This window comes from Micromys minutus, assembly GCF_963924665.1.
Source record: "Micromys minutus genome assembly, chromosome: 26".
Classification (NCBI taxonomy): domain Eukaryota; kingdom Metazoa; phylum Chordata; class Mammalia; order Rodentia; family Muridae; genus Micromys; species Micromys minutus.
This window is the reverse complement of record NC_137961.1, coordinates 27,404,713-27,430,007: the sequence shown is the minus strand read 5'-3', so window position 1 is coordinate 27,430,007 and position 25,295 is coordinate 27,404,713. Positions and strand designations below refer to the sequence as shown.

Here is a 25,295-nt window from a genome sequence, read left to right as displayed (position 1 = left end):
ATGTCAGGATATCGTTTAGATGTTAACACTGTAAAAAGTAAATACTAAACCTACTAGTATGGTTTCTAAGGACAGTCATGGTCCAAGGTAGGAAAACAGGTAAGCTTAAAGGTCAGAGAAGGCTGTAATAAGGGGTCCAACTTGAGAGTCAGAAGGGGTACTATTAAATTTTGTTGTTTTTTCCAACGAAAGCCTAAACAGATTTTAAATACAAAAGGTTTTAGATAAATTAAACTACTCTAAAAAATGGCCAAAGCTATAGTTAGAGTAACACAGAACAGGAAATAGTTGGATTTCTTCTTTTAGATGCTTTTAACAAATGTATTACTTCCTTATCTGTATTCACTTACAGCAACTTTTGATTATGAAAGAGCAATATAGTATTCTACTAAAGAAGTAACGTACATGAGACATGGCTTGAAAAAAAATAATGCAGATGACAAATCGATCCACATTAAGTAGCTTCTCACAGAGCTGAAAGAGTGCATTATATTTTTCGCAGAACTGTCTCTAAATGTTAATCCTGTGGGAAAGAGGCTGAAGCCAGCATGAGACTTGAGAAACCCAGCAGCTCTCCTTCCAGACAATTTATTGTCATTAGTATTGTGACAGAGCTGTATTTCCACTTTCCAGTCCCAAGATTCTTAGATCATATTTCATTTATAGCTAAGATTGCATAACAACAAACTTATTCCCTGTCCTCCTCCAACCTCAACCCTCTCTCTCTCCCTCCCTCTCTCTCCCTCCCTCTCTCTCTCTGCCTCTCTCTCCTTCCCTCCTCTCCTCCCTTTTCCTCTCCTAATCTCTGTTGAATCTATATTCAAATAAAGGAAAATACTTACTATGCTAAGCAAAAATGGAAGGTTTTCCACCTGCAAAAGGAGGAAGTGGTTTCCAGGTTAAGCTCAATCTTGTTTGTCTATACAGGGGCACCATGTTTTTCAGATTCACACTGGTCCATGGAAGTGTTTGGCCAGCAGACAGGTTTTACTCGGCCAATATTTAATTGGCAAGGTTGGGGAGGGAACTAATATCACATCCATTGTTGCAACTAAAAGCAAATTAAGAGCTTGACACAGCCAGGCTACCTTCACAGTTCCTAAGTCACTCTCTTGAGCAGCAGAGCGGCTGCCCTGTTACAGGGCAGGTCCTCTTTGCTCCGCACATGCCACCTTTGTGGATAAGCTATGTTACCTATGTCCTTGGCTCTTTCAAGGTCTCACATGAACAATTCTGGACTTCTGGGCTTCTGAGCTTGCCCCTAACCACTCAACACTCTTGCCTTCTGTTCAACTAGAAGCTCCAGCAAAGGGTGGCAGTTACCAGCTCCATCCCTTTCAATTGGAATGAGGGGCTTCCCAATGTTCAATAGCACAAGAACTCCAGAGTCTCTTGAAGAAACCCTCCCATCACAGTCGGCTCCAATTTCATTTGAATTGGGCGAGAAAAAGAGGCCCTGTCATGAGAAAATTAAGATGTTAAATAATTCAAAATATTTTTACAGCTCTTTGAGAATTCTAACAGTTAACGGCGATCTCACAGAGCCTACACAAGCTCTTAACTTGATGGGGTTCAATTCTGATCCATGACAGACCTACGTGATGTTTCTAGTGAATATGCCATCTAGGACCTGCGTTAAGCTTCAATCAATATAGACAGAATATTGTCAATCAATATAGAAAGAAACCAACACTTTTTTACAGAGTAACATAAAATGAAATACCAGACTAGAAACTAATCTCAATGTGGTATCAATTAAATGAGAAGACACAATCTAAATGAATTTCTAAGAATTGACTCCAGACTGAAACGCCTGCAAAAACTTCAAGCTTATTCTAATATTTCTTAAATATATGAAGAGCCCCAAAGTTGGGCTTCTTCAAACCAAAGCCCTCTGAGATAACAAACAACAGGGAATGCTGGGAAAACTTTATTTTGTTGTTGGTTTTTTTTTTTTTTTTTTTTTTTTTTTTTTTGGGTTCAGAGAGTTGTGAATTTGTGGAAACCCTTAGGTTTCTAAGGAGCAATGCATTCTTACAGATAAGTTTGGAAAGCTTATTGCACGCTGTGCTGACTACAGTGAATGATAACCTATTATATAATTGAAAATCTAAAAAAAAAAGACTGAATTTTAAAGGATGTATCTAGAGTAATGTTAATTATATTGATTTAAGCATTCTATAATGCTTGAGTATGACATCATGCTGCATATCGTAGAAAAATACAATTTGAAATCAATATTAATTTTAGAAGAATCTATGTTAGAATGCTTTTAGTATAGTGCCCTATGTTAACTAAATCTACCTACAGCATGTAATTTGCTTATGCTGGTACAATGAATTGGCTTCAGTTGAACTAACTTCAGATATGACTATTTCTTTCTTCTGTTTTATTTTTAATTGAAATATAATCATATCACTTCTTCCATTCACTTTCCTCCCTATGTCCCTTCCCATCTCCTCTTCCGAAGTTCCTCCTACTTCCCCCTTCACTCTTAATTTGATAGACACTTTCCTTTGATTATTGCGGTATGCCACACATCTTAGAATTCATTCCTGAATAAAGTGGCCAGGTGTTTAGAGTGAGGAGACTCCTCTATTTCCATCCAAATTCTGAGCTGAAGCTGCAGCAAGGCAACGCACTATTGTTACTAAGGAATAGCTCTAAAGTAGTCTGGAGGAAATTCTCAACTCATGTCTCGGGAAAATTGTGCCTTAATCCTCCCAAAATAGGACTTACTCAACGTAAAGTTAAGCATGGAAAAATGAGAAAGACACTAAAATATCTAGAAGTATACACAGTTTTCACTGTATTTTCAAGGACACTAATATATCCAGAAGTATACACTGCTTTCGTTGTACTTCCAATCTGCAGCTGAGGAAAGTTGATCGCATGAAGCAGAGGGCAAACTACACTCGTGTTTGGATACTGTGGGTTTCCACATCTCCTCTGCGCTGTCGCTTTTTAACCTTGTCACATAGCTTTCACCTGCCTCATCCCCAAAATAATTTTAATGCATATCCATCTTATTTTACCTCCTTAGATGACAGCATAATTGAGTCTGGAATCTTCTGTGACTGAAATTCTCAGCTGAACATGAGGCCGGAGGGCCACACAGTGCCGAGTTACTCGGGTTTACATTGTACTGGCGCTCTCTATGCAGGAGTTTCTAGAGGTTTTGTTGACTTTCCAATTTGGTCATGGAAAGAATGAGTTACTCTTTATTTCCAATTCCTTTCTAGGCCTCAGAGGAGCCAAGTTCATCTGCTTTCAAGACCGCCAGTGGCACAGTGAATGCTTCAACTGTGGGAAGTGCTCGGTCTCCTTGGTGGGTGAAGGATTCTTGACCCAGAACACGGAAATCTTATGCCGCAAGTGTGGCTCCGGAGCAGAAACAGACATGTAGAAAGAGACAAGTCTTTCCCCACTGATACCCACTTTGCCCTTGTTCTCACTAAATCCGGAACTTAGCGGCACCAATTTTTTTTAATTTATATTTTAGGAAGTAGTTTAGTGTGGGATATATATCAAAAAAAGGTTTAGCTCACTTTATAGTTGAGCTCTATAATACGAAACACACAAAAACCACAGTCCAGTGGAAATGAAGTACTAAGCCTCAAACCAATATCTCTTTGCAAAATACTGCACTCTACTGTTCGAAACAGGATTATACTTTGGGGATGGGGTGGGGGGGGGTACATATGGCCTATACTTAGTGATTGTGAATGCTCCTGCTGACAGACATTTTTCAAAACTGCAGAAGGAAAGCAAGATCCAATTGAGAAGCATACAAGAGATACATGTTTGCATGTTAAGCCAGTTGGTTATATCTAACAGGATAGTTGGAATATGAGTAGCCAAAGAACAGATTTGTGAAACGACCAATTAGTAATCACCACATTTTAGGATCATTCTTTTAGGATGGTTTTGGAGTCATTCGTTGTTCACAAATAATGAGTTAGAGTTGAAAAACAAAACTGTGGATTTTCATCATATATAAATTTTCCACCACCAGTGGTCCCTTAGTCAAGAGAATGAAACAATTATAGGACCTTTACACCTGTGCCTAGAGAGAGCCAACCACAGATTTTGACACATTTTACATTAATTGTATTTTCAAAGCCCACAGTGACTTTTCTAAATGCTTACAGATTCTATCTCCTCTTTTAAGTGAATCTAACCAGAATAATTATCCTCTCCAAAAGCAAAACTTTAGAGTAAATAGATCATTAGATGTTCACTCATTAAAAAAAGGAATGTTAGGAAATTAACTCAATGTTAGAACATGACTTTCATCCAGATATCCAAGGCATCATAGAACGCACAATTGTGTCTAAACTCCACACATTTTGCCTTAAAAAATTCCCATGGATGATTATTGGTAGAACATAAAAGTGGAATTTCAAGAAAGCTCATGAAAGTAATAACTTACAAATAATTCACTTACAAATAATAATTCACTGCAGGTTGTTCAGGACCTGCATATAAGCACAGTGCAACCTCCCCACCTCCCCAGGGGATGCTCACACCATCCACCTGCCCTACAGCCAACAAGCAACCCCAGGGCTCTAGTCTGCTGCATGCCCAAGACTCCCAAACACTGAACACCAGTCTGCAGATCAACATTTATTCTGTCCTCAAGGAAATTTAGTGGGGATTCTTCCATTATATGAACAACCTCTGTCTCAAAAACCAATTGATCACAGACCTCTCTAGCTTAGGACAAATGCAAAGTCCTTTCTTCTCTCAGGGCTTGGTCTTCACCCTTGGTTACAATCACTCATCTGTAGGAAGTTCAGGAGAAGAACTCTCCCAGAAATGTAATATGTTGAGATTCAGACTAGCACAAAAGCTTTAAGTGTTAAGATTCTAAGAAAAGTAGCCCAAAAGGCCATGCCAGGGGACATCGGTGAAAATTGCATCACCAGAGATGCCATGACAACAGCTATTGCAACAATTAAAATAGTGTAAACTATAAGGGATGTTTAGAAATGTTAGAAACTTCAAGAAACTACTAGAATGCCTGGCACATAGAAAATTTGAAAACCACATTTGTATGCTTGAAGTAACAATGGCCAAAATGTTTTCTCATATTAACATTGTAACATGCAGACTAATTGGTATTTTTATGCATTAAATGACATGGCACAGATAACACTAGACATACTGACAGTTCTGTAATCTAGAAAATAATAATGCATTTACTTCTTTAGAAATCTAAGTCCTTCAAAACTTACATACATGTACAAGACACAGCATTCTCTCCATTAGCCAACTACAGATAAACATGCAGTATGTGATATTTTCTGGTTAAACAGTTTACAAAACTATATGTTTATTGTGGCAATGTAGAGACTGCATTTAATTTTTTTTTTACTGATAATTAAAATCAAACCCTGGACCTAAAACATGGGGCCTGCCACTGGGACACATCTTTCACCTCTTACAATTAAGTGCATGGAATTACATGCTAGATAAACACTTTATTATCGTGTTTTAAGTATAGTTCATAAATATATAGAAATATTTAACTATTTTAACACTGCTTAGTCGCCAAATATATATCAAATGTGTGCTGGCCAGAAATAAATGTCATACTTCTGGAACTCTGAGTTGGAAAGACAGATCTAGGTTCGAAAATTCGAAGTGTCCCTTGCAAAGAGCCCTTCCCTGATGCTTAAGGAATGTGCCACTGTCGAGACAGCATCCAGATAACAGCGGTAATCCACAATGCAGGGGGACATCTGCAAGGGCAAGGAAGTCGTCAGAATCTAGTCTCTCGCCTGATGGCTTGGCAGCTGCCAAGATACTGCACCATAGAGTAGAGAGAAATGATGTTGCTGCAACCGAAAGTCAGTGGAAGGGAGGAAGTTAACTGCCCGAACGAAAGGTGCAAAAGCATGTAACATGCCAATGAAGTGACCAGCATTCTCGGTTAGGACTGAGAAAAGGCTGACGGTGTTCAAAGACAGTTATGCCGGCATGCATACTGTGGGGCAGAGGATCAGAGAAGAGAGGGTAGGAGTTGACCTTCCCACTGCTCCACCTGTGCGCCGGGAAGGAGGCGACAACCTTCGAGCAGCAGGAAGTTAAGCCTGGTGGTGCGTTTGATGATGTAGGTGACACATTGTGAGATCTGAAGGTGATAAAACAGGATTTCCCCTTTCGAGGGAAAAGGGTAGGATCCCCACAAGGGTTGGAGCTTGAATTGACAAAACCATTCAAAACCTTGACGGAGACAAATTAGCACTAGTGGGGAACTGAGACATAATCCTGTCACAATCATGGGTTCCAAACGCAGTCGTGATGAGTTTAGGAACACTACATTATACACTGCGGTAAAAGAGATCAGTCAGGGTGAAAAATGTGGGCCTCTGAACACAAAGACCTTCATTAAAAAAACCACTGCGGAATGCCAACATGAAAAATCAGCCTCAAAGCATTTCTGATGTTAGTAATATCACTTTTTAATGTAAGAGTAAAAATACTTTTTAAAGTTCTTGACATACTGACATAGCTCATGTGTTAAATTTAAAAATGGATTTTATACTATGATACGGTTATATTTAACTGAGCATATAAATTATTCTCTAATGCTTTAATAGGTATTTCATATCTGTGGCTGCCACAGTACAGCTTTTTGTTTTACAAATGGTGGTTTTTGTCAGAAGTTTCTTATACTTCACATGGTGGATATTTTTGAAATCGATTTGAAGATTTATTTTTTACATTAGCTGTGCTGTAAATGCAACAAATAAAGAACAACTTCTTTTGTATGTCTACTTCTATTTCATGCATCTTTCTTATTATTTTTATAATAGATAAATTACTACATTTGAAAATCATCTCAAGGCACGAATAGAAAAATACCTTAACTACATATTGATCCAAAAAGAATGCCTTTATCAGTAAATAATCTTATGTCCTCCCTGACTTTTTTTATAGTGGCCAGATTTAGAAGACTACTAAGTTAAAACATTTTTTATTTCTAATTACTGTCTCTGAGATCAGGAAAACAGCTCACTTTAGAAAGATATACCTGCCATAACTCAGACGATTTTCACTATATTCTACTCAGGTTTCTGAGTTAGAAGAACTGTTAAAACTCTTGGTAGTTTTAAGTTCTTGTTTATTTTATTGAAATCAAGGCTTTTGTACCCACAAAATTTTTCTGAAATTCATACTGTTTCATTCTGTAATAATGTAGACAATACATTTAATGTGTGAACCAATAAATGGTTTGAAAACTAATACTTCTAAACAGACATTTATAGGTTTATATTATTATTTTAATGACTTTTTAAAAGTTGTATTATTTATATAGATACATAAAAGTTGAAATGTATGACCTTGTGTCTTCAAGTATTGTTTCTGCTATTAGAGCCAATCTATCACTATCATGGGGGCTCAGAACATTGCCTTCATCCTGAACGTTTCCCTGAAGGAACATTGGACCTTTAGTTCTCATTAAACTACCAGTTGTCATTAAACTATGAACATGTTATATACCTCACCATCAAGAAATGTCCGGGGGCTGCTTATGGCTCCGCAGTTAAAACACATACTACTGTTGGGTCCAACAGTATAGGTGCCTCGAAGGGGTCCAGTTGCTCATCAGCACCTGTAGCTCCAGCCACAAGAGGATCCAGTGTCTCTAAATTCTGCAAACATCCGCACTCTCATGAGCACACACACACACACACACACACACACACACACACATATTCACACATGCACTCATACACATGCATGCACTTATGTATACACACACATGAAAATATGTTTATGCACACACAATTAAAAAGAAAATCTTTTTTAAAGGTGTGAGGGGAAGTCTGAGCTTGTTTAGTGGGACCGTCTATAATCCATGCTCCTTGGAGGCTTAGGAGAAAGGGCTGGGAAGGAGAACCCCAACCTGAAACACTGGAGCTGACCTGACGACGCAGCAAGAACTGTTTCCAATGAAGAAAGCATCTTCTCCACACTTCTGTGTCATTCTCTGCTTTCAAGACGTGAGCCAGAATACTTCAAGAACAGGTGTAAACTCAGACCTCAGAAATTACTAAATCTGAAATGTATATGAATTATGTATTATCAGCAGAACAGAACACTGCCATGGGAGAATCTTCCTTTGAGCCATACAAATGCTTCCGATTTCTTCTCAGTGGGAAGAATTGTTAAAAACTCTTAGTGTTTTAAGATATTATTTAATTATATATCGAAAGCAAAGTTATACGGATAACACAAAACTTTATGAAACTTTGTCTCATCTCCACTTTTAAGAGAGCTTAGAAATGAGCTTCCCCAACTAGTCACTCATGTGTATCCTTAGATGGCCCCCGAATGCACCCAGAACTACAGAAACTTGTTATTAGAACGATTCTGACTTTACCCGATTGACTAGCAGCAGGGTTGGGTATACTCTGCAATAATGGAGGTAGGGAGCTTAATTCTAAAACTGGAAATCAGAATGGGAAAACTCAAACAAAAGGTAAGGCTCAAAGCTTAAGTGTGTTAAAGAAAGAACAGTTTGTGGTTCATGTAGCCACAGGCCTGGCTACATCTATGGTTGGAAAAAAGGAACAGCATACTTTGATAGAATTATAGTCCACATTACAGGAAATAGTATTTTGATAACATATTTCCCCAGCAATGGTCATGAACTTATGAAGGAGCTGTCTATAAAAGGTTGTTTGGCCAAGTAATAATAATAACAAGCTAACAGACACTCACCTAACGATACAGTGACATTACATGCTATTCCTACCTTATTCAGAAAGAAAAACCTAACTTGGTGTGCATGGAGGAAATCATACTTGGAACTTTAATGTTTTAAAAGTATTTTAATAATTCTCAAATGCTTTAACTGGTATTTTAGCCCATCACCCTCTAGAGGTACTGGAAATTATATGGGTGATGTGAACCTGTTTAGAAATGGTTCTTTGGAGTAACTCACATCTGGGTTGTCCAGAAATCTGTAGTTTAGTTCACAGGTCAGCAACGGTTGCTCCATCCATTTGCAAACACTTTACAGATAAACCAGCAGTCTAGTTCAGCAGAGTCTGGTTAGCAACAGTGATGATACAGCCTAGCAGAGGCAGCCAGGCCTCAGTCTCAGCATAAGTCACCAGGAGGGACCAGAGAAGAATACAGGAAAGGAGCTCAGCTGTGTCCCTCAGGGAAGTGGAAACCAGCAAAAACAAGACCAACAAGTATACAGCTAACTCTATAAGCAAGCCTACCCCTGCCTCCATCACTGTCCATAGAGTTTTATTTTCTCTGAACATCACGTGTCCCTCCCTGGTTCTTGTCCTCTGCGTCTTGTCTCAGTACACGTCTTGTCTCTGCTGACATCACTCAGCCAATCAGCTCAACTCTAAGGAAGCAGCAAGAACCGGTAACACCACCAGGTTTTTTGATGTGTTTCTCTGATGTCCTGACTAAGAGAGTTCAAGTACACATTGTAAGGCAAAACAGTAACTGTGTGTCCTTAGAGAGGCATCTTTATGTGTCCTTTCACGTGCTTTCTTCAGCAGAACATCGTTTTCTTGTTTGTGTTTCAGTAAAGTGTTCCTTTACGGGTCTGCCTTAGTATTTTACTTGTGTCCATTTTGTGGAAATACTGCTTTGTGTGTTTGCTGAACATCATCTAACACAACTGACTTTCCAAAGAACCCTTACATTTCCACTTACCATACAGAATGCAATGGTTTTCTCCTTAAATCCTGAGTTGTGATTACAGTGGTGTTGACCACACTTTTCCTGGTAGCTCCTCCTGGAGATCTTGGCCAGAACCTGAATGAAGGTACAACGTGGGAGTAGAAGAAAGGGGGAGTGGTGGTTTAAAAAGATGGCGTTCCTAAAAATATAGGTTAAAATTGAATTTCAGTGAACACTGGGTTTCTTATATAATAAAGATCTACCACAATTATATAAAATCCCAAGGAACCAAAATATATAAACAAAAAATTAATAAAATTATAGGCTTGATAACATTTTAATATCACCCTTTGCTTTCTATGAAAGTCCCCCCAATTCCAGCAGCAGATGCACCACTGATCTCTTTCCATCCTGCTGTTGATAGTGAATTATTATTAACCACTCTTCCTTTGAATTCTTTTTGATGGTATTTATGACACATGCATCTCCTAAGTCTCTGTGCTCTCTCTTCACTCTAATGGAAATGAATAATCTGTTAAAGAAAATATTTTAGAACTGATATATCTGCAGAGATGGCTCGGTGGAAAGAGCACTAGCTACTCTTCCAGAGGACGCACGGTCAATTCCCAGCACTCACAGGGTAGCTCACAATTGTCTATAACTCCAGTTCTAGGGGATCCAACATTTGTATGAACCTGACCAACAGAAATGCATGTAAACAAAGCACCCACACACATAAAAAATTTTAATGTTTTAAAACTGATTTGTACAGTGTAGATGTGAATAGGCTCAACACACAATACATACTTATATGAGAATGTCCTCACGTGTTACCACGTACAACCAAAACATTCAAGAAAAATTGAAAGTAGGACAAAATCTGATTCATGGAGATGATATCCCAGTTTTCTGAAAGCAGTAAAAATACTTATTTGTGCACAAAAAGTTAGTAGACCTGACTCTTTCTAGCATGTTATACATCTCTAAATATCAGACCTACTGTGTGCTCTGAACCATATGTGCATTCATATTTTATAAAACTAGCACTGAAATAAGTGTCTGACACTTGGTACCCAGTCCAGTACCAAACTTGTAGTGTGGAAGCACCATTGCTACACTAATGTTTTTTTCTGCTGGCAATAAGCATGGTTCATGTGTGAATATCTTTAGCTGGTCAATTCAATCATTATATGTGGAGCTGCTCAGATGAAAAGCAACTAAATGGAAAATTTATTCCTGCAAGTTCAAATAATTACTTAGATCCTTCCATTTTTATACCTGCTATCTTTGTGTGAATCTGTATGCCTTTTCCAACAAGACTAACATGGTTGCCTGAAGACGCCTCTAGAACCTCAAAATTTATTATATATAAACAGCTTCTAGATTAAGGCAGACGTTCCCAAATCAGAAATCATTTGTCATATCATGTAATTGTAGCCAATTAGAAATATAATTGAACCTAATTGTCTTAAACTGTGTTCTGGTTAGCTTTTATAGTCAACTTGACACAATCTAAAGTCACATGGGAAGAGAAAACCTGTATTGAAGAATTTTCTCAATCAGACTGGACCGTAGCCTTGGTTAGTTGTTGAATTGTGAGGATACAGCCCACTGTGGACAGCAGCAATCCTAAGCAGGTGGGCCTGGGCTACAGAAGAAGGTTGAAAGAGAGCCAGAGAGCTCTTCCATAGTTTCTGTCTCATTTCCTTCTTGAGTTTCTGTCCTGAATTCCTTCAGTGATGAACTGGGACCTGGAGCTAAAATCCTTTCTTCTCCAAGACAGTGTTTATCACAGAAACAGCAAAATTAGAAAAAGAGTTACAAGGTGTATTTACTCATTCCCCCAAATGTACATAAAATGGTTTTCAACACACTGCTGAGTGTGTGCTTGTAGTTTGAATATGCTTGGCCCAAGAAGTGGCACTATTTGGAGGTGTGACTTTGTTTTTGTAGGTTGGTCTTATTGAAGGAAGTGTGTCACTGTGGGCGTGGGTTGTAGGACTTTCCTCCTAGCTGCCTGGAAACCAGTCTTCTAGCTACCTTTAGAATAAGAGATGGAACTCTCAGCTCCTCCAGCCCCATGTCTGCCTGGATGCTGACATGCTCCTGCCTTGATGATAATGGACTGAACCCCTAAACTTGTAAGCCAGCCCAATTAAATGTTCTTTGTGAGAGTTGCCTAGGTCATGGTGTCTGTTCCCAGCAGTAAAACCCTATGACAGTGCTGTTGTAGACATCATAAGTTTGATGATCATACATTCGCTCTATTCACTGATATAACTGTCTTCATTCTGCAAGCTTCACCTGTTCCTGATACTGCCATGTCCCACATCCTGGTGTTCTTCATGTGCATGCTCATATTAGTCACGTAGTTACTTTGGCTTGAATTTCAGAAAGTAAGGGACTCATCACTTTAGAAAGTCACTACCTTCTCAGCATTTCTGCTGCCAAATCTATAGTAAGTTCAACATGAAACCTCGGAGGAAGAGAAGCCCAAGTCACAAATCTTAAGACTGCAAGAAATAAAACAGTCTACATACTGGTATTTCTATCTCCCCTCCCAGGTTTTTCACAGAAATCTCTTTATCCCTCATCACAAACATGTTTCTAGCTGCCAAAATAAAGCCGTTGCTACTTTTTAGGAACAGTGATATCAAAGTTAACAACTACTTTGATTCTCAAATTTAAAAATGAAATGATAACCTTTTATTTATGATTCCCAATGGAGAGTAATACTTTCAGTTCTCTGCGAATTATCTTGTGTATATGAAACCATCACCTAACTGCTCCTCTATATGCACCTGATCTAAACACAGGCATAAAGGTATAGGTAAGTTTACCTTGGTTTTTCCGTCTGCTTCAGACCTCTGAAGTTGAGTATTTATCTGCCATGATGTAAAATTGACTTGTCTTTACTTCCTACACATAATCCTTCCCCGACAACGCTCCTGAATCTGATCATGGACCAATCTTGCCTTGCTGCCTCCCCATTATCTCACTTCCAAAATCTGTCCCCTCTACAGTCCTTTCTCAGTGTTTTCCACACTGGGATAAACATTCTTGAGAATGGAGCCTTTGTCTAGTCTACTACCATCATATACAGGTAAACAGCTGCAATGTAGTTACCATCATCTAAAGAATAAGGGTAACTAGTTTCATTGGCGTTGTGGATTGTGCTGTTTTAGTTGTAAATTCTCCAATATCTGTGACTTCACTAACCCTGGGTGATTCCAGTACCAGGAGAAGTTTCCATCTTGTCGAACAGACCTTGAGTCAATTGGAGAGCTGTTTGTTGGTGTAGTTTGTGTGCCACCATCATATTCTACAGGTTATTGGACCATGCTGCTGGCTGGCTTTGCATTGTTTTGTTTTGTTTTCATTTCTGGTATTATAATACATCATTTTCTCCCTTTTATTCTTCACACCACACCCTCCCACACATCCTTCCCTACTCTCAAATGTATGACCTCTTGTTTCATTAATTGTTGTATGCATATATGTATGCGGGTTCCTGTCACAAGGAAAGGGCATCTAATCTTTTACATGCGGAGTAAAAGTTAACACACTAATGGTATTAGTAGAAACAATGGCATTGAAAACTAAGTGTTTAGCAATGGGTTAAGTCACCCCAGCAATTCTAGGAGGTGCACCCTGCCACTCTCAGACAGAGACACGGAAGCACAAGGAAGTAGTGTTTATTCTCTATGTTCCTGCGTTGAATTCAAGCAGTGTCGATATTTTTAAGTCAGAGGGTGAAGGGGAAGATTTGTTGATGTTTTCTCTGGACATTACTACTTCCAAGACAGGAAAGAAAAAATTTAAAACCTAAACATAAGCACATTTACTCATACCGTACACATCTCACTAAACATTCAGAAATGGGGTGTCTATGTTTTGTGAGTGTCCATAATGATTAGTAGCATTAAGAGAAACAGTGCATGCTGTAACTCCACATTTAAATTTTTAATGGAAAAATTCATTTGAAGTTCAGTTAGTGGAAAAAATGTTTTACTAACACAAATCCTTCCAGTCACAGGATTTAGTAAAGTCGAAGTTTATTCTCTGAATTATCCACTAGATGGCAGGAAATTGTTATCTCCCTAAGTGCTGTCACAGAACTAGCCTCAGTCTGGGATCTAAATCCCAGCAGTATGCAAATTACTTCCCACTCTGCCCCTAACAAGACTGGCCCTTTTCACGAATGTCATATTTAAGCAAACCACTATTTTTTTTAGCTGGGAAAGAGAACTCAGGCATTTTCACCGCAATAAATATTAGGTATAATGATAGGTTGTGGTGCACAGCTTCACCTTGCAGAACAGCTGTAGGTTCCTGGGAGAAGAGCTGTGTGCAGAGTCCAGGCACTGTCCTTCATGATGCTGGAGAGAAGCAAACGGGAATGCCCTGATTGCAGTCCGATTTATCTCCAGCCTTTGAACCCTTATAATGGCCAGCTCCCAGGCCTAGTTTGCTGAAGCTGACTTTATTTGATTTAGTGTGGGAATTTTTGATGTTGTTGTTTCTGGTGCTGGGATCAAACCTGTAACTTCATATATGCTAGGCAGTTCCTCTGCTAATGAACTCCATCTCCATCCCTCAACTACAAACAGGGAGGAGTAGACTAATAATACAGTACTAATGCTCTGAATAGCATCTAACCTTTGTCTGTTACTGCAAGGGCAACAAATGCAAATGCTGCTTCTGTTCTAGATCTCTCACAAATGCAAATTTGTTTATACTGTACTGTGAAAGCCCAAAGGAAGTCAGGCTTTGTAGTTTACCTTGGTGCCCCTTACAGATACATGGGATGTTGGAGAATACAATGTTATGCATAACTTGCTGAAAAACTATTGACTGTTTAAAGAACTATATTTATCTATGTCTGTCTACACACACACACACACACACACACACACACACACACTTCCCTACCTTATTCTATATCTGATAGAACGTTTGAAAATGCATAATGTACCCTAGGGTAGAATAACTCCGAAACTATATCTACATCCTAGGTTAAATTGTGTTTCAACTCAGCAAGCCTTCAGTGGTATTTTGAAGGAAAACAAAGTATACAATATACACACTAAAATTTTCTATTAATTATTTAATTTTCCAATTAAATTAATCTTACAAGTTTTATAATTTTAAATTTGACTCTAGGGTTCTCAGACATTGAACCTAAATGCTAACTATACTCTCTCTTCCTCTTTAGAGTCTCATATCTTTCCAGGTATATGTCAGTCTCTGGATCCAGGCAAAGGGCTTCCTTAAGGCAGCTGGAAGGAGTGTGGACCTCCTTAGACAGCCTTGCATGCAGCTCTACCTTGAAGTCACTATGGCTTTTGCCAAGGTGACTCCTAAAGACAACCTGGGGCAAAGGGAACTGCTAAGGAAAGTTTAACTCACTAACTTTTGGGTGTTGTTATTGTGAAGATAATGATGTTCAAGTAAACTACATATTTCTAAGGGTAACCACCACAAGATGTTGTTCTAACATATGCAAAAATATATAATATATACAATAAATATAAAGTATAAACAGTAAGTATTTAAAAGCTATTTCACACATTCAACAATTAAATCCAAGTTAATTTTTTTATTTATATCTCTACATACTTCATTTCCTCAACTTGATTTATTTTGAAGCAAACATTATATAATCACAGTATTTTTCTGTCAATATTTTAATTTAAGGAAAGATTTTAAGACAAAACCATTGAATTGCCTTCAAAGAAATATTTAAATTTTGTCTAGGTTAATTCATTATTGAATTATTTGGCCCTGGGGACCATGATTGGGCACCAAGGAATGGCATCCAATTTCCAGAAAGTAACTTATGAGGAAAACTTTATGAAAGGATCTGTCAAAAATGTCACTTGCTTTGTCCAATTGCTGCAATCTCTTCTGAAACTATTTTTAGGAGGAAAAAAAAAGTTTTACATGAAATGTTAGCCTGAAGATCAAGATGCTGAGTATAGTCACTCCACTAACCACACAAGTCTACTGTAGGCTGCTGAGCTATAAAGCAGAGATTATTGTCTTTGGTGGTAGAGAAAAGCATAGCACAACAAAGTGGGGGCTGACTTTAGAAGAGGCACCCAGAGAACAAGCTTTTGGACATCCTCCCCTGGGGCAGCCAGGACAGTACAGAGGCTCTGTCCCCAGAAACAGATCATCTTATGTGCTGCCTGAGAGGTGCAGGCCTCTACAGGAGTCATTCTCCTGGGGTGTATGAAAACTCTCCAAAATTGATAAGCAAGAAACTGATTCTAAGCCATTGTTCCAACCAGGACTGGCAACATCCCAGTAATCATCTGGGAGAGCCAGGCATAAACCTGCTGGGATGCAGGGGTGCAGAAATGGAAGGAAACCATTTAAACACTATCTTTGAGATAGCAGAAGAACTGTGGTGGCTCATGTCAGAGTTAGAATGGCAGTCAGTGGTTGGCTGCAGCCCTGGTCCCTGGAGTGCACTTTCAGCAGCAGAAATGCAAACATGAAGAGAACTGAGAAAAAACAGGAGGGATGTTTGCATCAGCCAGAATCGGCTGGAAGTCATATACTGACAGAATTCAGCACAGTGAAATGCTGTGTATTAAACAGCTGGTGTTTTCTTTTCAGGTTTTTTCAGATCTATGACTGAATGTGTTCATGGTCAATTCTACCCTTGGAGCCTTGGTTTTCCATCCTTTGCCCCAACACAGCCCGTTCTTCCAAAGTATTACATCTGAACTAGCTTTGCTCTGTCTTCAGTTATGACTTCTACAAGTGCTTGGCATTATGCCTCCAACATCTCTCCTTGTTCTCTAGAAGACTAACAAGTCTAGCAGAACTCAGTGATATCAACATCACCTCCCTTCTTTATACTCTTCCTCCTCTTCTTCACCCAGATAATTCCACTAGTAATTTTTCTTAATAAGAAGCACAACCATGTCTCTTTTCCCTATATCTACCATTTTGGTCATTTCTCTTACATTCAGTTTTTCTGGTGGTTTGGAGATTAGTGGTGGGGTGGAGTATACATACTTGATTTAATAATTCATCACAAATCAGAAAAGTGCCCAAAATATTGCCACAAATATACATATTTCATATAAACATATAAACATATATTTTATATAATAACATGCATTTTATTTGCTTACTGGTTTGGAGTTTGGGGTTTTTCAAGACAAAGTTTCTCTGTGTAGTTCTGGCTGTCCTGGAGCCCATTCTGTAGACCAGGCTAGCCTCACCCACCTCTGAGTCCTAGAATTCAAGACATGTGCCACCATCAACAGTCTTACTTTTGTTTTTAATTGAGGCATAAAATTGTACTTTTATGATGTAAACATGATATAATGAAATGTATGTAGTTTATAACATGACTAAATTGAGCTAATTTGATCTATGTAGTATTTCATATATTTACTTTTGGAACACAGCTTTCTAGCTGGGAACTATTCATTATTATTATTATATGATGCTCACTAAGTCACACATTAAATCTCTCGAGCTTCTTGTACTCCCTGAGTAGCAGTGTTCAACTCTGCCCTTCTATCTCTAAAAGATTTGCTGTTCTCATGAGGACAAGAACTTGAAAGCATTCATAGTGTGGGAGTTTATTACTCTAGCCTTACCTTTTCCTCTATTACATTTGTCCCCCTTTCTGTGTTGTCTTTCCTCTCTCCCAAATTCATACTACACCATTTTCCCTACTTCCCACTTCACAAAACCTGTACACCACTATTCCCCTCTCTAGAGCTCACCCCTTTCTATGGCTCCGTTTTGCTTTCCTTGGTTTCTGCAGTTACTTTAGGTTAAATGCTCACATATGAATTTTTGGAGCTAGGAACCACAGATTAGAGAGACTATGTCACATTTGTCCTGGATTTGGATGTTACCTAGTTACATCCATTTATCTGCAAAGTTCATAATTTTGTTTTTCTTTATAGCTAAACACGTCCACTGTGCATATGTTCACCACTTCCATCTTCCATTCAACAGCTGAAGGAAATTTTACTTTTTGTCTCCAGTTATTGTGACTAGAGCAGCAGTGAATGTGGCTGAGCGAGGATCTGTGCTGGAGAATGGTGCGTCCTTGGGGCATCGACTATGAGCAGTATAGCTGGGTCATGGTAGATTTATTTTTAGATCCTTTATAATTCCGCACACTGATTTCTACCATGGCCGCACCAGTATGCATTCCTAACACCACTGAACAAGGGTCTAGTTTTCAGTTACCGCACTTTTGACTTATTTCTTAGGGAGAGGAGTGGATTGGTTGGTTTGTTTTGTTTTTTTAATCAGCGTGAGAAGTATTGACTATCACATTTAGAGATAAGCAGAGGTAATCTGAATAAACACTATATTTCCTATGGTGGCAGACATATTTTTTTCTATCAGCTATTCTAACAAATGTGAGCCAACTTTGGATGCCATCTTTGCACCATTAGCATTTCTGGCAAGGTAAATGAGGGCCCAGCTAAGCAAAGGCTATATCTCTCCCAAATTAAAACCACACAAACAAAAACTCAGTTTGCACTAGAGACATTTCTATGCAATGTAATTAAGATTCAGTGTACTCGTGACATTTACAATGAAGTTCACTTTCAGTGTGGCTCTACTGTTTAAAATGACAACTCATATGTTGGAGTTCTACTGCAGAGTCAACACTGTCATCCAGACATATCACCAGGACAGTAAAGACCAGGGCTATCCTGAAGAAACCACTGTCGCAAGCTTCACTTGGGCTTCAGTGAACATCAAGTTACGTCCCAAACAATCCAGTCTGGCAGAAAATGATAAATAAAATATAATCACCTAGTATTGCTGATGTAACTGAGTATAACTTAGGGTTTTATTCATGTGATGAAGACCATCACAAAAGCAATTTAGGAGGAAATGGTTTCTTTCACTTGAACCTCCATATTAAAAAGTCTATGATGGAAAAAAAACTCATTAAAGAAACTTAAGACAGGGCAAGATGGAGGAGTAAGGATCACTGGCTTGCTCAGCGTTCTTCCTTAGACACCCCAGGAATGACCTCACCTATAGTGGGCTGGGCCCTCCAACCTCAATTACTGATGCAGGCAGGCTTCTATACAGCCAGTCTAATGGAGATACTTTGTCAATTGTGTTCCCTTTGCTCAGATCACTCTAGCTTGTGTCAAGTTGACATACAAAAAACCCAGTATAGGAACATAGAAGATAATGTCTAAATATCACTTTTCTCAGTCTTCTAAGTTTTAAGTAATATGAAAGTAATAAAAAAAATAGACAAAGCAATGCATTGGAACACGGGAGCCATGTGAGAAGAATTCTGAGTGCTTATAGAAAAACAAACAATCAAATAAATAAATAACAAGACAAAAGTCTTATGACTTCAGTTTCTTTAAAAAAACACAGACTTGCTCTTGAAATATGCTGTCATGCCCTTCCCAGGTGTGGCAGATAGGAGAGTTTACTTCAGATTATTTATTTCAACTGGCTATTATTTTTTATACTCTTTTATGGAAAAACTATGTTTGCCACATGTGGCTTGTCTGCCACATGCAGCTTCTCCTGGTGACTGTACCCTTTAGTCATGTGACTCCTCTTACTGCTCAGAGGATAGACTGATGTTCTGAACAAAGTTGGGTATTACATGAGACTTTAGTCTGTCTCATTTATGGGCTCCTCTCTCCCAGGTGCTGCCACCTCTAGAGTGGTAACCGGGTAGCACCGGAATGGATATTTGAAGAAGGCTACAAGGTAAAAGAGAGTGTGCACACTCACAAAAGGAAGGGGTGAGAACTACAGGACGAAAACCATGACAGGCTCTGACTTACGTTGAGATTGTGCTCCGTGTTTTAAAGAGACGTGGAGCCCAAGAATTCAAATTACAACTATTAGACAGCTTTCAAGTCGTCTATGATTATAGTACCAGGTTTCCAGGAGAAAGATGAAGAAATGCTAGGGGACAGAGTTCAAAAGAGTATGGAAAGGTATATAAACAAGGGGAAAGGATCCCAGTTCGATTTGGCGTCAATTGGACATTAATTCGAAGTTACAAAATGTTTAAGGAAGATCAAAAGGATAGTAATCATGAGGAAGAGATAACAAATTTCTGGAATGAATATAAACTGGATAATAAAACCTTAAAGTTGATAAAGAGGGAAAGAAAAGAGATTTCTTTTCTCCGGTCAGGCAAAAGCAAAAGTGAAACAGCCACCAATAATGCTGGTAACAGTTCTCTACCTCACTTCCTAGAGCCTCTTTTGACACATTGTCTCCATTGTCTAAAACTCTATGAGGAATGAAGTGAGGAATTTGATGACCAATCTAATCTTGAATTTTCTCCACATATTTTGGTGAAAACTTAGGAGACAGCATATGAAAAGGCTAATTTTATGACCTAGGCAAGCTAGGGCAGAAAAAAGTAAAGGAATTTGTTTCTCAATTCCTCCTTGACCTCATGAGCTGTGCTTGGCATTTCCAGTGAACTAACCAATCTATTTAAAACTCTAGAAGAAAATGTGGCATTGGACAGCCTCACAAATTATCTTGAGATTCAAGAAAAGAACCACAGTAATTTGAATCGAGATGAAAAGAGGCATTTGTGTATCATGTGGATCCATCACTGCCTTAAAATGTACTTGTTTTCCTCTTAAATTGTCTCCTATAGTTATTAGAGCACAAGAGAATAAACCTTTGAGATCTATTTCTTTATAAATAAGAGCTAGAAAATACTGATTACCTGATTATCTTTAGTCTTCTTACTCAATTAATAAATGAGGGGGGAGGGGCACCCAATGTCAACAAGTATATGGATTTGATCCTTGCTACATTATATTACTCTGAACTAACCATCAGCTCTTAAGGGTGTTACAGAACAATATGGATTTTCAAATTTCATCTGCAGATTACTATAGAAGAATAAGAAATCATTATCCAGCTGATAAAGCTATGGGATTTTCTCATATGAATTGAATTTGTGTTTACGAAAATTATCCAACCTTCTTCCATTACACAGTTTTGTTTTTTTTTTTTTTTTTTTTTTTTTTTTTTTTTTTTTTTTTTGATAGCTCATCTAATAGAATAGGAGGGAATTCATGGTTCAGATATTCATCAATCTACTAATACTTCTTCCCTCAGCCCAGCAGGTGAAACTGGCTGTTTTGATTACCTGTCATGGTTAATTCACAAATTCAAATTCATATAGAAAACTTAAATGTAGTTTCAGATTCTGCTTATGTTGCAGGGTTGTTTCCAGCAAGAGACTCACATGCATGAACACTTTAACTTTCCTAGTTGTATTACAGAAGGAAACAAGCAAGCTGATGCATTAACACGCCCTATTTTCACTGCTCCAGAAGAAAATCAGGGAGAGGCATGCATCTGCCTTTACAGACGGAGCCACTGAAACATTAGGTATTTCTTTTCAGCAACTCCAACTCCAGGCCATCAAGAACAAAGGCAGAAAGCAAGGAGACAGCAGAAGTCACCAAAAAGATAGCAAACTTCCAGCTAAAGGACAAAGGGAGATATTGACCATATCATCAGAAGTCAAGTCTGCCTACCCAGGGCCAAGTTAAGGCCATACGCACCAAGGAAGTAGTTATTCCACAAAACACAGAAAGCCCCATGTCACTTGAGAGTCTCTATCTGCTTTGACCTGTGCGTCTGTAGTGAGTGCCTCTGAGCATGTGTGTCGGTCTTTCGTTCCTCATCCTCTTTTTACCTTGTAGATTGGATGGGTTTAACTCCTGTTATCTTTTCTAATGACTGTGTTTATGACATAAGAATGGGTAAGATAAAAAACTCAGGTGACAGCAGATGCTGGCAAGGATGTGGAGAAAGAGGAACACTCCTTCACTGCTGGTGAGATTGGAAACTGGTACAAGCACTCTGGAAATCAATCTGGAGATGCCTCAGAAAACTAGAAATAGATCTCCCTGAAGACCCAGCCATACCCACAGTTGGGCATATATACCTAAAAGATGCCCCACCATGCCACCAGGACACCTGTTCCACTATGTTCATAGTGGTTTTGTTTGGGATAGCCAGAAGCTAGAAACAACTCAGCTGTCCCACAACAGAAGAATAGATATAGAAAACGTGATACATTTGTATAATGGAGTACTATTTAGCTATTAAGAACAAGGGCATCATGAGTTTTGCAGGCAAATGGATGGAACAAGAAAATTTGCTGAGTAAGGTAATTCAGCTCCAAAATGACATGCATGGTATGTACTCGCTAATAAGTGGACATTAGCCACAAAAATGTACAGAATACCCAAGATGTAGTCCACGGAAAAGGTTAACAAGCTGAAGGGCCCTAAGTGAGGATGTCTCAATCATACTTGAGAGGGAGAAGAAGGCGATCACAGAAAGGGGGGAGGGAGGAAACTGGGTCTGAAAGGGGACATGGAGGGGAAAAGGGTAACATGATCAGGTATTGGGTGGGGTGGAAAGGACTGAAGCCCTGATGGCCAGCAGAAAGAATGGCAACAGGTAACCTCAGAAGGTAGGAGGTGGAGAGACCATCCAGAATGTACCAGAGACCTTGGAGGTGAAAGACTCTCAGGATTCACAGGCAGAGACCTTAGATGAGATGTCCTACAGTGGAAAGGGAGAACTTGTAGAGCCTACCTCCAGCAGGGCATCAAGTGAGAGATGAGGTTTTCATCCCACAGTCAAAAACTCTGACTCATAGTTTTTCCTGTCTGAAAAAAACTGCAGGGACAAAAATGGAGAAGAGTCTGAGAAAAAGGAGTTTCAGAGACAGGCCCCAATTAGGATCCATCTCAAAGGGAGCCCCAAGGCCTGACACTGTTACTGAGGCTATTGAGAGCTCACAAAAAGGGGCCTATCATGACCGCCCTCGGAAAGACCCAACAAACAGCTGAAAGAGTCAGATGCAGATATTTACACCCAGCCAATGGACAGAAGCTGCTAAACCCTGTGGCTGAATTAGAGAAAGGATGGAAGAAGCTGAGGAGAAGGGTAACCCTGTAGGAGAACCAACAGTCTCAACTAACCTGGACCCCTGAGTTCTCTCACACACTAGACCACCAACCAGGCAGCATACACCAGCTGATATGAGGCCTCCAACACATATACACAGAGAACTGCTGGGTCTGTGTTCAATCAGAGAAGATTCACCTAACCCTCAAAAAACTGGAGACCCCAGGGAGATGGGAGTGCGGGTGGGGCATGGGGTGAGACCAGGTGGGGACAGGAGGTTGTGGGGGTAGGGGCGAGGAGGTATGGGATTTGGAACAATCAGAGGGTGGACTGGGAGGGGGATAAAATCTAGAATGTAAAAAAGTATATTAAATAAAATTGTAAAAATATATATTAAAATTAAAAATTAAAAATGTAAACAAATGTTCATAGATCCTTTCTTTTTTGACACCTGCCAGTGCACATGTGACACAGCAGACACATCTGAAACACCTCTAGGGGCCAAGCATTTCCCATTTTCATAGGACATCATAAAACTTGTATTCCTATTAAGGGAAATTATCGGATTATGTTCTACAAGATAGCAGAACTACTATTCATATGTGTCTCTTTTAAAACCATTCTCTAGATTTTTCTGATCAGTATAATAAAGTAACCAACAGTACTAGACATAGTTTGGATTGGTGGCAGACTATTATTCACAATGTTTTTACTGTTCTAGTATTCATTGCATTTATAATTTGCTTGATCATAGGATATTAATAAATCAAATATCAATCAGATCTCAACATTTCAACTCAAAGTCACTCTGGATGTCCTTCATTTAAAGAATTAAAGGGCAGGACAATCATCCAAGAATACAGCCATGTGAGGAGAATTCTGAGTATTTGTGAGAAAACTCTTAAGAAAACAAGACAAGACCTTTGTGACCTCCCTTTCTACAAACCACAGAACTACTTTTTTGAATATTTTTTTAAGCTCCTCCCATGTGTAAGGGATTGGACTGGGTTTACTTCAGATTATTCATCACATCTGGCTATATTTATATGTTCATGTGCCTCTATGCCAAAGCGTGATTTTGCTGCGTGCGACTTGTCTGTCATGTGTGGCTTGCCCTGTGCATGTACATTTTGTTCATTTCACGCTACTTAACCTCAGCGTACACATTGGTTGGTGCTCTGAATAAAGTTGGCTAGTGCATCAGACTCCACCTCGTTTCTTGGCTCTACGCTCCCAGGTCCCACTGCCTTCAGAGCAGTGAAAAGCAATGAAACTTTCCGGAGACATTGTCCTGTTAGGTGCAAATATCACAGTCTTATGTGATTGACCACGAGCTGATAGCTGTACTTGGAAGAAGTACATGTAGGAAAGCAAGCCCTTCGCACTTGTAACCTGGAACTACTCCCTGAGAATTTATCTCCCCAATCCACTGAGGTGTGAAAAAGCTGCAAACTCCTGCTGCCCCTGACCTGATCTAACCATTGGGCATTCTCTACTCGGAGGGGCTGAGCACATCTGAATGATGATCCAAGAAACGTCCTCCCTCCTTTAATTATGTTGCTTTTGTCAGTAAGCAGTACCAGTGATACAAAAGTAACTGATATGGAGGTCACAGGAAATGTTACAAAAAGTGTAAACATATAACCGTTCTCTAGGGTAGAAGACCTTAGCAGGAGTAAAAAAAACATGGCATTGGCTGTGCGCACCTGCTGAAGATCTCCAAGGAGTGCAGGCACAGAAAGATGATGCGGTGGTGAAAGGGGACTTTGAAGAGCCCCCAATAGCTACGGAACAACTAAGACAAAAATAAAAGCAAGTCTTATGGGAAGATGCTTTTTAAAGGGGGTTCACAAAGTTGAAAGATGGTGGGACAGAACCGCACTGTGGACTGGAGCTTGGAGACACGCTGCCCCACTGCCCTGTTTTTGAGCAACTACAGAACATCAGAGAAGAAGGATGGTTCATTTTCTGAATTAGACCTCTATGGTCCATGCGGCCTCTGGAGGCCACTTTTGTGTACATAGTTGGCTGTTCCTGGCCGTATTGAAGCCTGAGATTCATGAGGATACCTAGGGTCCTACAGCAGCTCGGGGCCATGTTGAAGACCCTGGCCCGAGTTATCACTGAGGGCCAAGTGGATGTCTATGGGTTGTATCCACATATTAATGTCCATGGACCATACTGCTTCTAGGGACAATGTTGATGTGAGTGGCCACACAGACATCTGATGCCATGTTCATGTGTGTGGTTCATGGTTCTACCAGGAACCAGGTCTGGGTCTGTGGTCCTACTACAGCCAAGGGCTGTGTTGATGTCTGTGGACCACATTACCTCTGAGAGCCATGCAGATGTCTATGGTCTATGGGGCCACCTGAAGTCATGTTGAAGTCCATGGACCAATCTGCTGCAAGATTCTGTATTAATGAGTGGCCTATGCTGCCATGTGATGACATACTTATGTCCATGGTCCTTGCTTCCAAGAGGCATCATATTGATGGGAATAGCCTGTACTGCCACCTCAAGCCATATTGATGTCTTTGGGCCATGCTGACATCAAGGGCCATGTCTGGCTTTATGGTCCTTCATCTTTGATGTTATAGAACTACTTTTACCCACAGTCATAGCAAGTATGTCTTAGAAGCAGAAACATAGATTTTTAGCTTGCAATTTTTAAGGCCTGCATGAATTCCACAGAACAGGAGACT

The 25,295-nt window shown here is 39.4% G+C and overlaps 1 protein-coding gene across 1 annotated transcript in view; it reads left to right on the top strand.

The window, feature by feature from the left end:
- FHL5 (four and a half LIM domains 5) overlaps positions 1–3,642 on the top strand; it is a 37,130-nt gene extending 33,488 nt beyond the window's left edge. Inside the window, exon 7 of the mRNA XM_080938688.1 lies at positions 3,243–3,642. Coding sequence (XP_080794814.1) covers positions 3,243–3,406 — 164 coding nt within the window. The 3' untranslated portion in view covers positions 3,407–3,642. The remainder of the gene's footprint in view (positions 1–3,242) is intronic.
- Positions 3,643–25,295: the final 21,653 nt, after the last annotated feature.